Below are 12030 nucleotides of genomic sequence, written 5' to 3'. Positions count from 1 at the left end.
TTGATCACTGTTGTCTTTCCGCGGGCCTTTCTGCAGGAACGGAAGGCATTTCTTATTTGCTGTGTTATATATCCAATTACTCTCCACTGTTATTGACAGTGTGGAGCGGACCAGGACGTCTGTCTATCCCGCTTTGGAGGCTTCGGGCGGAGGCCCTCACGGACCCCCTTGTATGGGCACACAGTAAAGGAGGCTCTTCAACATTATTTTGTGGAAAATTAGGGCTCCACCTCCACTAGAGCCACTGAATAGGAACGCTAAAAGTTGTGATCAGGGGAGTCTGCATGAGGACTACCTATGGGGTCCAACACCAACTTACGGCAGATATTGACTCCTTGGAAACACGATTAAAAACCATAGAGTCCACACTCTATAAGACCCCGACAAATATGACCGAGTGGACACGTGTTAAGGGAGAATTGCGTTTGGAGAGGCATAGATACACCACTTACAGACAACGACTATATATGGAGGGTGACAGATCAGGAGCACTCCTAGCGCGATTAATTCGCACTGAAACCAAACAGACTCCGGTGCTGCAACTTCATAATGCTAAAGGGGAGGTGTTACACACACAAGCAGCAATTCTTGCAGCATTTGCAGAACACTTACAGCAGACATGCACAGCAGCCCCCCGGCCTGCTCGCAGGCCCTGTTGGATTATTTAGGTGTAGAGACGCTCCCTACCCTGGAGGTGACGGACGCTGAGACCTTAGGAGCTCCAATTACTAAAGAGGAGATGTTCACTGTAATTAAGAACATGCAATCCGCAAAATGTCCTGGTAGTGATGGCCTCCCGACCGAGTTTTATAAACAATTTGCCCCGCAGTTGGTAGATCATCTCTTGGAGGTGTACAATGAGGCTCTTGAGAGGAGGGCACGCCCTACCACCATGATGGAAGCTCTGGTGGCTATGGTTCCTAAACCAGGAAAGGATCCCTTGTTCCCGACTTCTTACAGGCACATATCCCTTTTAAATTTAGATGAGAAGATACTTAGTGGAGTTTTGGCTGCAAGACTTCAGCCTTAAATGGTCAGACTGGTCCATCGTGACCAGGCCGGGTTCATTCCAGGTCGGAACACTATTTATAACTTAAGCCGACTTGCACATATATGGCATGATCCGCATTTATTAGGCGAAGATTGGGCCTTATGTCTTTTAGACATTAAACAGGCCTTTGATACAGTTGAGTGGGATTATGTTTGGGCAGTACTCACTAAAATGGGGGTGGGCGACAACTAAATAAGTAGGGTGACACTCCTTTATATTTGACCAACGGCTCGAGTCCATCTCCGCAACCAAGTATCCGACGGTTTGAAGCTCCAGAGGTACTTGTCAGGGGTGCCCCCTGTCGCCGCTCCTTTTCGCACTGGCGATGAAGCCACTGGCAACGGCACTGCGACACAGGATGGCACGGTGGGGGGTGACGATAGGCCCTGCAGTGCATGTGGTGTCAATGTATGCTTATGACACCTTGGTGTATCTTCGTCGTCCTGGGGAGTCGGTCCCGGAGCTTCTTCAGGAATTCACAGCTTTTGAGGCGGTGTCGGGCCTTTGCCTTAACCCGGAGAAATCTCAGCTATTTTCTATTGGAAACCTGAGTAACAAGGAGGAGAGTGATCTACCCACTGTGGAGATTAGCTGGGTCACAGACTCTGTGCGCTATTTGGGAGTCCGCTTAACTCACAAGCAGGAGGCATATTTAAAATAAAATATGGGACGATGTGTAGAGGGTGTCCGCAGGTCAGTAGAGTTTTGGAGTACCTTATCCTCATCACCAATGGGACGTGTGGCTCTAATAACAATGGTGGTCCTCCCCGATGTTTATATTTAATGCAGAACTCTTTATCGGATACCACGGGAGTGCTTTCTCCAGTTAGACCGCCTGCTGGTAGAACTGCTGGGGGAAACAAAAGTAAACGAGTGGGGTTGCAAACATTGCAGAGAACTTGGGAACGTGGTGGAATGGAAGTTCCAAAATTGGGATTTTATTATATAGCAGTGCAGCTCCAGCATGCTGTACAATGGCTCGACGACCAAGATAATTGGGAGAAACAATTCTTGAGGGGTACTCACGGCGATAATTCACTCCAGGACCTACTGATGTTGGGCTCTCGTGTGCCTGATCATCTCCCGTATATTATTAGGCATGTGGCCTCTACATGAGAGTCTGCAGTTAAGGTTGCAATACGAAGGGCGCCTTAAGCCCCTGAGGCCCCATTGTGGGCGGATGTCCCATTTGGGCAGATCGGTCAAGTTATGTCCGTCTCTAGATGGGTGGAAGGCGGCTGTAAAATGATGGGAGATCTGTATTTGAATCAGCATTTTCTGACCCGGGAGGAAGCAGTGACTGCGTTTGATCTGGGCAGGGGTCAATATCTTCAGTATGAAAAAGTGGCTGCGGTGGCACAAGAGATATGGCTGACGTTCCTCGAGGAGCCTCCAATAGCTGCCACCCTTCAGACCCTTGTGAGTCTTGTTGGAGGCCGTAGACTGGTCTCTCATATTTATAGAGCATTACGGGTGGATCTTGCAGCGCACCCACTTCCGATTCAGTCTAGATGGGACAAAGTGTTGGAGGTGCCCCTTACAGATTCTGAATGGAAGATGGTACATGAAGGAGTAAAACTAAAGAGTTCCAATACCAGATTTAAACTCATCCAATTTAATATTGTACATCAAACCTATTTAACCCCACGAGTGCTGCATAAAATATATCCAGATCGATCCTCCTGTTGTCCCAGATGTGGTTGTAATGCTTCCTCATTTTTGCATATGGTTTGGGAGTGCCAGAGACTGAATTCTTTTTGGGACTCCATACTAGAGAGATTGCGCCGAGTTACGGGGTGGACGCTACCCCAGTCTATTAAAGTGATACTGTTGAGTTTACTTCCCTGTCCCAAAGGTAAGAAGCTTACACGTAGATTTCTCCAACTGGGGCTAGTGCTGGCCAAAAGACGGATAGCAATCCACTGAATGGGCTCCCAACCCTCCAGGGTGGAAAGTTAGACCAAAGATTTGAGGGAATGGGCAACAGCGGAATGGATCCTTATGAAGAGGGCCAGGAGGGATGATAAGTTGGAAGAGGATGCTAGGACCTGGTATGCTTTGATGTTGGAGGTACCCTTGGAGATTGCCTCTGACGCGCAGCAATTGGAGGGCACACAAGTAGTCCGCACTGAGGATGATTCAGGGGAGCAATGTTTGGACGCTCCAGTGATAATCGTAGAATAATCACACAGTTGTATAGAGCGATTGGGTGAAGAGACCTATGGCATGACCGGAGATTCTTTATGTCCGTGACCAGGGGGGAGGGGGTGGGATTGTTTATGATATTTTGTTTTTATGGTTTATTGAGATATCTAAACTTGCTAGATGCATTATACAGAGTAGAGATGCAGATGCTCACGGTTAGAATGCATTCCTAGTTAAAGAGGTATTATTCCTTTCATGTATATTTTTTCCGTTCCAATCTTAGCTACATGTCAAAATGTGTGTAGTGAATTTATTGTTATTTTATAAGATTGATCTGAATTGAGAAATTGCTGTTTCTGTACTGACTTTCTGACACCGGAAGGTTTGAACCCTCAATAAATAAAAACATGTTTTAACAAAAAAAAAACACTAACTAACCCAGATGTCCACATGCATGGAGAATGTAATATGTTGTAGATCAAAGATCCAGGGGTAATTTGGGTTAACAACTGTTACGATTATTACCTGAAAACATGTTTGCAGAAGTTGGCAAAGTCTTTCTGGTTCCGACAACTCCAGGCTGATAGACTTGCTGAGACCTAAAAATAAAAGCACAAAACAAATCTGTGAGAATATATTTTACTCAATATAATTTTTCTGCTCAGAAGGTTTAAAATAAAATTGACTGACCCAACTCAGTTTCATGCTTTTGGTCCAAAATACAAAGGTCTGTCATTTAACAAATGATTTGATGATGTTCACAGCAATGATCTGAAACTGTACAGAGGACCAGTTCTTTGGGCTTTTTATGCAAGGGCAACGTGCCTGTACCCAAATATATATGTTAATGAACTAAAAAATGCACTTTCACCGTTCGGGATCTATAAAATAACCTAGATGCGCATGTCTGGAACTCAAGTTCACTTGCATAGTTTCTAAAAATGTCAAAACGTTTGTTTTTGTCATGTCTCCATCCAGTTGTTCTAGTGCACAGAGGTCCCCTGGGGTTTGAATGACTTGCATAAATAACTGATGATCAATAGTCTAGGATAAATACAGAGCCAAATGCAAGTACACCTATGAATTATTTTCAAATCCTACGCATTTTATAACAAAACAAAGACTTTCATAAAAATAAAAAAATAGCTCAAAAAAGAATTGGAATGTTTTAGCCTATGACTAGCAGAAGCAACAAGGAAACATACAAAATTCAAACAGGAGAGACATCTGGAGTCATATAGGAAGCGCAAGTTCAGATACTCATTATTACAAAGAAAAATGAGCGATGGCCTCACTGTCATATACATTACTGTTATCACTGAAGTTCCCACAGAGATCAAATTTGGATCTTAAAAGGGAAATCAGATTGTATAAGTAAGGAAAGCTCCACCTATGTAGATTTTAAAGAGCATAATAATTGCCACTCTCTAGATCCTATGCTTAAGTCGCCACGTAACGCTAACTGGGCTGTTACTGAGACAAGAAATCAAACCAGATCAAGTTTCCCACCTTGCTAAAGGCCAAAGCTGATGTTATCCAATAAGTCAGAATAGACCTATTTATTAGACTACCAGTGGCAGAATTTCATTAGCTCTGTCCGACATTTCCAGTTGTTAGCAATGCATGTGCACCTGTGGAAAAGCACTGCACCCTCGTAATGTATCTGCTATTTCTAGCAAATACTTGCCTTGTATGCCCAGGTGACTCTCTTGGATTGTGTAAGGATATGCAATATCACCATCCAGCACTGTCCAATAGAAGGAAATATACTCAGGAATGCAATACGTTTTCATTTCATTCTACTTCTTCACTGTGCATTCTTAGTGTAGTTCAGCGCAGTAAGCTCCTCATCTCTATTATTTCCCCCCAAATATTGTTGCATCTGAGACTGTTTCTAGCAAGTATCAGCCCGGACTGCAATTGTATGGCAACCATATGCATCTGCTTTTCTCCTGCACTCCTCCACTGCTTCCCAGTCTCACAAGAATGCGCTTGTCAATCCCTTGGAGGGTTATGGTACCACGATAATAGAGAATATAATGCATATACTGTTCCTGCCTTGTGAACGGGCAGACCCAATTAATTTACTGTGTTATCTGGAGCAGGTCTTGAAAAAACATATACCAGTTTTAGAAAACAAGTGGCAGAGACAACGGCAGCATGATAAAAACAGATGTAACATGTTTGTGCAAGTTGATATGTCAAAACATGCGAGCAATCACATTCTGCTCTGCAGAGTTCACCTGGCCAAGTACATCCATAAGCTCTAAACAAGTTTTCTAGTCTTGAGGAATGTAGGTATAGTGAAAGGCAAGGACAGCCATTTGAATCAATCCTGTGAAATCATGTTTATAAAAAATATTCACAAAAAAGCTCTATTGAAAAAGGTGGGGCTTTAAAATAATTCCCGTGATTCTGCAGAATATACATGAATGAAAAATAAGGAGTTTACAATAAGTCCACAGATAAGTGGAAAATATTTAAGCAAAAATAGTGAAGCCCGCTTATAAAATGTGGACTATACTACAACAGTTCACAAGGCACAGTTATAATTAGATTTCAACATGGGCTCAAGTATCCAAACCAGATGCTATCTTAACTCCTGACATACTATTTATGTAGTTCCATAAGACATTTCCTGCATTGAAATTGTGTTCAGGCTTCTTCTTTCCACAATTAAGCTACTTGGCAAGTTGAAAAGTGGTTCCATGTAAACATAAATATCAGACCTGAATAGTCAAAAGTCTATTGAGGAGTTAAATAGCTTGAGTTTTGTTAAATCCAACAAGAAGAGAAATTACTGCCAGTATATGGATGCATCATTTGCCTTTGAGGAAAAGGAGATAGTAGCTTTTTTAACCTCCAGTATTTGCAAGCTGCATTTACCAGGATAACCAATCTTGGATCCAAGGAGTATTCCACCACATAGCTTTGCATTGAAATAATCACGGTACTTGCCTGAGTTGTCACAGCGCATAGGGGGCAAAGACCTTCGGGAGTTATTCCCTTTCATACTGGATCGCCGCCAAGACCGTCTCCTTCTGTCTGGGCTGAAGGAGAGTGGCACAGGGCTAGTGCTACATCTTTTTTTAGGACTGGGCTTTAACGGGGATATCTTCTGGGGACGTGGATGGTCGGTGCTGCTCACTTTATAAACAGGGCTGGCATGATTTCTCTCCCCCTGATCGGTTCCTGTTTTTTCTCTAGGACTTGAAGGAACACTGACAGTCTTGACAGGGCTTTTTGTTCTTTGAGATGAACTGTCCGACGTCTCCATCTTCTCAGTCGACAATTCTAAAGGAAAAAAACACAAAGTATTGCTACCAACCAAGTGTGCTTGTACAGTATTCATTTATTTTGAACTACCAAAGATGATTCCGTTACTATATTCTGCATTGCTGAGGCAGTTCATACGCCGTATGGGATTCATAAATGTGTTCTGATATTATGATTAAAGATGTCATTCACAAAGGTGTGTGTATATATATATATATATATATATATATATATATATATATATATATCAGATCAACCTGCTCCACCAGCTTCAAAAACTCTTGCTGACGCCAAAGAAGTCGGTACACGAACCAATTTAAGGTGCTTTTTTTCTTTTATTCACCCAGAGCGACGGCCATAACGTTTCGGCTCTCCCAGAGCCTTGTTCACATGACAGCGTGATGCTCACAGAGCCACAAATTTAAAGTGCTAGTGCTGAATACGTACAACATCACATGGGGTGGTCACATGGGGGGGGGGTTTCTCATAGACATCGACGACAGATAAATACTGAAAGACTACAACCATTAAATAGGTCACTTTGTCACCACATTAGAAGGAAGAGGAAATATGTTAACAATGCACATAAAACTATTTAAAGTAGATTTACAAGTAGTAGCAGCATAAATGCCTGAGCTTACCAAGAAAAGTTGCTAACAGTAGTTGCCAAAATATCGTCAATAATAAAGAGAATACAACAACCTATAGCTCACATACCTTTTTAAATAAATAGATAAAAACATCATATTTAGTATGAATTCTCATTTAGATCACAAAGTATGCATATTATTCCCCCTTGATTGAAGTACGTAAACACGGTGTAAAATTAAAGTGTAATGTATAGGTGCTTAAAAAGATAGAATACTGAAAGACTTAAAGTCAAATGACCAGAGGATGTCAAGTACAGTAAGCGGGAGATCGGACACAGTCACCGGTGTTCCGTATATGGGACATATTCATGTAGTGCTGGCGACCAAACATGGTTACTCTGAGGCAAGAACATCATGGGACAAATGATTTGGTTGGTGTAATATTAAGGGAGTATACTGGTAGAGTGCACACCACCAGTCGGGGTTTGGACACTTACTCAGACAGAGTATTCAATGGAATGTTTGAAAGATACAGATGTTCAAATACGCAAGAATTTTTTACTAATACAGTACTTATTTGTCAAAATAAATAGTAAAATACTCAATAAATAATTGTATGATAAAACAATTAAATAATTTAAGACAAATGACCTAAAAGAAGCTAAAATCAGCCCAATGGACATCTGATTCAAATTCCATAAAAATACACATGTAGTACACAGGGTAAAGTATAAAAGGATGGATAAAACATAATTAATTTTCATCAAATAGATACCACTGCTCGTACTTGCTAAAACCGACGGCTACAATGTATATATATATTAGAATAATTATCATTTGCTGGATACACCTCTATGTGAGGACTGTACACAAAAATAACGACACAGGTAAACATAGAAGCTTGTAGATTCCAGCAAAGAGTGCCCAAGCCCAGAATAATATACTCTGAAGGTAGTTAAAAACTGATATCACTCTGATGTTCACTAATTACAGCTACATTTTGCTTGTATGTGGCTCATTGGTGTAATGGAAATTAAATATCATGAAAGCAGTGAAAAGCAAGAATCACAAAGTAATTCATCTCCATGTAATAGTTAGAATGTTACGTATGGACAGTCCATTAATTGTAATGTGCATTAGAAATAGTTAATTTTTCATGGTCACTTGCCGACCACACAGCCTCCGAGTGCCCTTTGTAAAAGACAGATAGAATTCGGAGTATACAAAGGTTGACCAAGGTACATTCATGGAAGAAATTGTGGAGTTATTTAAAAACTTTGCAGCTGTGTAGGGCTTACATGAATTCTCGGGGTAATTAAAATTGCAATAAAAAAAGTCAATATGATTTTTTTTTAAAACATTGCACTGACTTGTGCACCACTGCCTGTTCTCCTAGAGACCACCTCCGTAATGCTGAGCATACTGTGACACAGCAACTATGGCTATTTCGTGATCAGGGTTAATCATTTTGACATGTTGAAGATCACCACTGGATTATCTGACCAAAATGTTATCAACAGACATAACTGAGACAACTTAAGAATTGAACTTTTCCTGGCTGCAACATTTGCAATGTAAAATGATCTCAGGTGCAAGTTTGAAAACAAAAATTACATTGGCGTTATTGAGAGAAAAAGGCATGGAACAAGAAGTAAAAAAAACAACAACAACAACAAAAACCCCAAAAAAACTTAAAATCTGGCCATATTACTCATTTTAAGATTCTAGGCTGGGGATATTTCCTAAGTTTCAACTGCAGAGCAGCAGGCCTCATTGGTGGAGCAAACAATTATAGGACTTTAAAAAATGCTCTAGGAGCAATAATATTTTAACATTGCAGGCCTCTAGCAGAGAATGTTGGAATGGATTACAAAATTGAAAATTCAATTATGGATTAATGCTTCACACAACTGCTGGACTATAAACAAAGTTGACTTAATGATTATCCCAGTGTAGGAATTAATATTTCCGAATTTGCAGGAAAGGGATAGAATCCTGCCACTGCACGTGGATCACATTGAGGAAGTGATGGCCTCCCTCGCAAGCAGAGACAGGGAGCAGCAGCCTTTAAATGACATGCAGGAGGAGCCTGGTTTCAAGGCTAAGAGTATTAAATAGCTTGTCTACCTAATCACTTTTTTTTCCAACTGCCTTCTTTCGGTTGATTTGTCTGTCCTCATGTTTACACTTTATTTCTTCAATTCCTTTAGAGAGGCTTAATTCATGAGCAGATACGGGTATAATCATCCTTCTATTTCATACCTTAGGAATCTCTGCCACTGCTGGCTATCCACTCAGCTCCAAGGTCAAAACACTGCTAAAGGGTGTTACTCTAAATTCAGACTCAAGAATATACGGTCTTACTTCATGTTCCCAATCCAGTGATTGTACCTTTCTATTTCCCAGTTTACTTTCCTTGTGACCCGCACCATCGTGAGCAAAAACTGAAACTCAAATTCCCCGTTGCAGCTTGCTTCTAATGTTAGTCTATATTATGTAACCTTCTCTTTCACACCAAATTTGCTGAAAATTCTGATAACTCAGTTGTTACCCAAATAATCTGCAGTCGCTCAGTAAGTGAACATAGATCCTGTGGTCTTGTTAACAGCGTTTGACATCTCAGAAGTCACACTGCCAGCATGTAGGCACAATTCTCGGCATGTTAATGCCCGGATATAACCTCAACTTTGAAAAGCAAACAGGTAATTTTGCTTTCTGAGAATGTGCAAAATGTAAAATTGGATACAAGAGACTGCAGCTTTACATGTCTGCCTACGCCAGCAGGCAGACAAACAGGTCACCACAAACTTCAAATAAATCAAGGGGGCACGTTTCTTCGCAAGACCAATAACTATAAATATGTTCAAACAAAAGAGTCAGTTAATAAACAAAATAAAAATATTCCTGCAACAGCACAACCGAGATGTCAAACTTTCACACAACATAATACAGATTTTTAAATATTTTGAAGAAAAGTAAAAAATAGTTCAAGGTTTTGTATCATTCTGTCACTGTCAGCAGCAAAGATATTAAACTCCAAAAACTTCACATTAAATAGAGGGCAGAAAAAATAGAACAAACAAGCCCTTTCTATTGGCTTCAACAAATGTCCATAATGCACTTCCTGGACTTTGCCTCCTGCTAAACACATTCTTTTTCTCCGATAAGCCCTTCTAAGAACCAAAACCATAATTTCCCTAAATATCCTCTGCTATATCATATTCCTGTCATAATCACCTAACACTGAACACATCAACCAGACTTTATTTAGAAAAAGTACAGTATGATAAAAGATTGATTATGGAGAAAGAAAGGGGAAAAGATCTGAATTGTTCATGTTGAAGAAGATTAGTACTGGTCTCTTTTTAAAGTGCTAGATTAAAGTGCTCTTTTTTAGGACTAGAAGGCAGGAGTCATGATGCGCATGTTCAAAGCATTTTTAACAACTAAATTAGAGGAATGCTCAGTCAACTTAAAATGTGTTTTAAACAACGTTTTTCTTCACACTGCTAATATCCTCCAGTCTATATTCTGCTACAAATGGCAAACAAGCCATTGCCATACTCACTAACTGACCTCTGAAAACAAAGAACTTCACTGTGACCTGTTGAATCATCTCACCCACCCACTGAGCCTGTGTGGTTTAGGAGAGCAGGGGTGGGTGAATAATAGCTATACGAGGGCTCCAAGACAACTTTGTTCTGAGGAAGCCTTCAGGGGCTGAGCCACCTGAGTGTAATCCTTTAGGCTGGTAAATATGTTCCCACGTACCTTTGATTGTAGGGAAAATATGAGACACAACCCCACATTTCTGTCGGTAGAGGTCACCCTATAATATCCCATCCTTCTTACACCAATAGATTTTTTTAAGGCAAATAGAGCACTAAGTTTTCTAGTGAAACTAGCTTCGCGGGCAAGTTATATTTATTTATTGCTTCCAGGAACACAGATGGCAATGAGGTGGGTGAGAAGATAGCACCAAGGTGCCATACCAGCCAGCACTATAACATGAGGTCAAGAAGACCTCTGGCAGTTGTTTATGATGAAATGATAGCTTGTAGAATTCGGTAAACGGGCATCCCTCCTGATTCAATACAGTGGGATGCCATGTGCCTCTGAAATTGTTGCATAGCAGATGTGTAAAGAGAATTTATTAATGTGACCTTAAGGACTAGATCTGTGATTCAGAGTAGCAGCCACAGGTTAGTAGACCTGGTGAGCATGGTGCTCACATGAAGATAAGGTAATAGATGCACAGGACTCATTCTTTCATTAATCTTTATTGGGTTTAAGAAACCATAAATAATACAAGATAAAACAATTTATACATGTTAGGTAATCACAATTAATCATTCCATAATTCGCCCCGTGGCGGTCATAACAAATACAATTTTATCTTTATAATATCAAACCAGTTTCTCGATTTTTTTAAATAAAATACAATACAAATGCTAAGCCTACTATTCAGTATATTTGAAACCATAATTGTTTTTAGTGCTAAGCCTAATAGTCGCCACATTGAAGTTTTGTATCATAGAAGGAAATAAGAGTTCTAGGAAGAGAATTAATAAAGAGCAGATGCTAGGAAAGTGCATATAGATACTTAAATCTTTCAAGGGAGGAGCCTAGCGCGTGACCAAGATGGCTGCGTGAGCTTTGAGCTCCCGAGACCCTCGCGCCCTCCGTCAATTATCCTGTTCTTCATCCTGTCATCTATGCACGGTATCTTGTAGATGAGTCATCGAGGGGACGATTGACGCTGTCCGGGCCAAAATCGCCCGTCGGGAACCGGAGTTGTGGACGATGGCGGATTGAGGCCTACATCCGAGGGATGCCAGGGGCTCGCGTTGGCAAGATGCCCGGCCTCTAATTGAACAACAGTGGGACAGCGGGGCGTGAGCGAGCGGATGGTGACCGTCGCACTTTCACTTTCTAGCCTTGTGCTGGATCCGGCCTGAGAGCGCATCC

General features: G+C 41.1%; 1 protein-coding gene across 7 annotated transcripts in view; it reads right to left on the bottom strand.

The window, feature by feature from the left end:
* DSN1 (DSN1 component of MIS12 kinetochore complex) overlaps positions 1 to 12030 on the bottom strand; it is a 261660-nt gene that overhangs the window by 169351 nt on the left and 80279 nt on the right. For all 7 annotated transcript variants that reach the window (XM_085654255.1, XM_085654258.1, XM_085654262.1 and 4 more), the window contains 2 exons: positions 6155 to 6490; positions 3722 to 3795 (listed from right to left, as the gene is read on the bottom strand). In XM_085654255.1, the coding sequence (XP_085510381.1) occupies positions 3722 to 3795; positions 6155 to 6490 (410 nt within the window). The remainder of the gene's footprint in view (positions 1 to 3721; positions 3796 to 6154; positions 6491 to 12030) is intronic.

The sequence above is a fragment of the Triturus cristatus genome, chromosome 4_1 (genome assembly GCF_964204655.1).
Source record: "Triturus cristatus chromosome 4_1, aTriCri1.1, whole genome shotgun sequence".
NCBI classification, from domain to species: domain Eukaryota; kingdom Metazoa; phylum Chordata; class Amphibia; order Caudata; family Salamandridae; genus Triturus; species Triturus cristatus.
The sequence above is the reverse complement of the archived record's forward strand: the minus strand, read 5'-3'. Positions and strand labels throughout refer to the sequence as shown.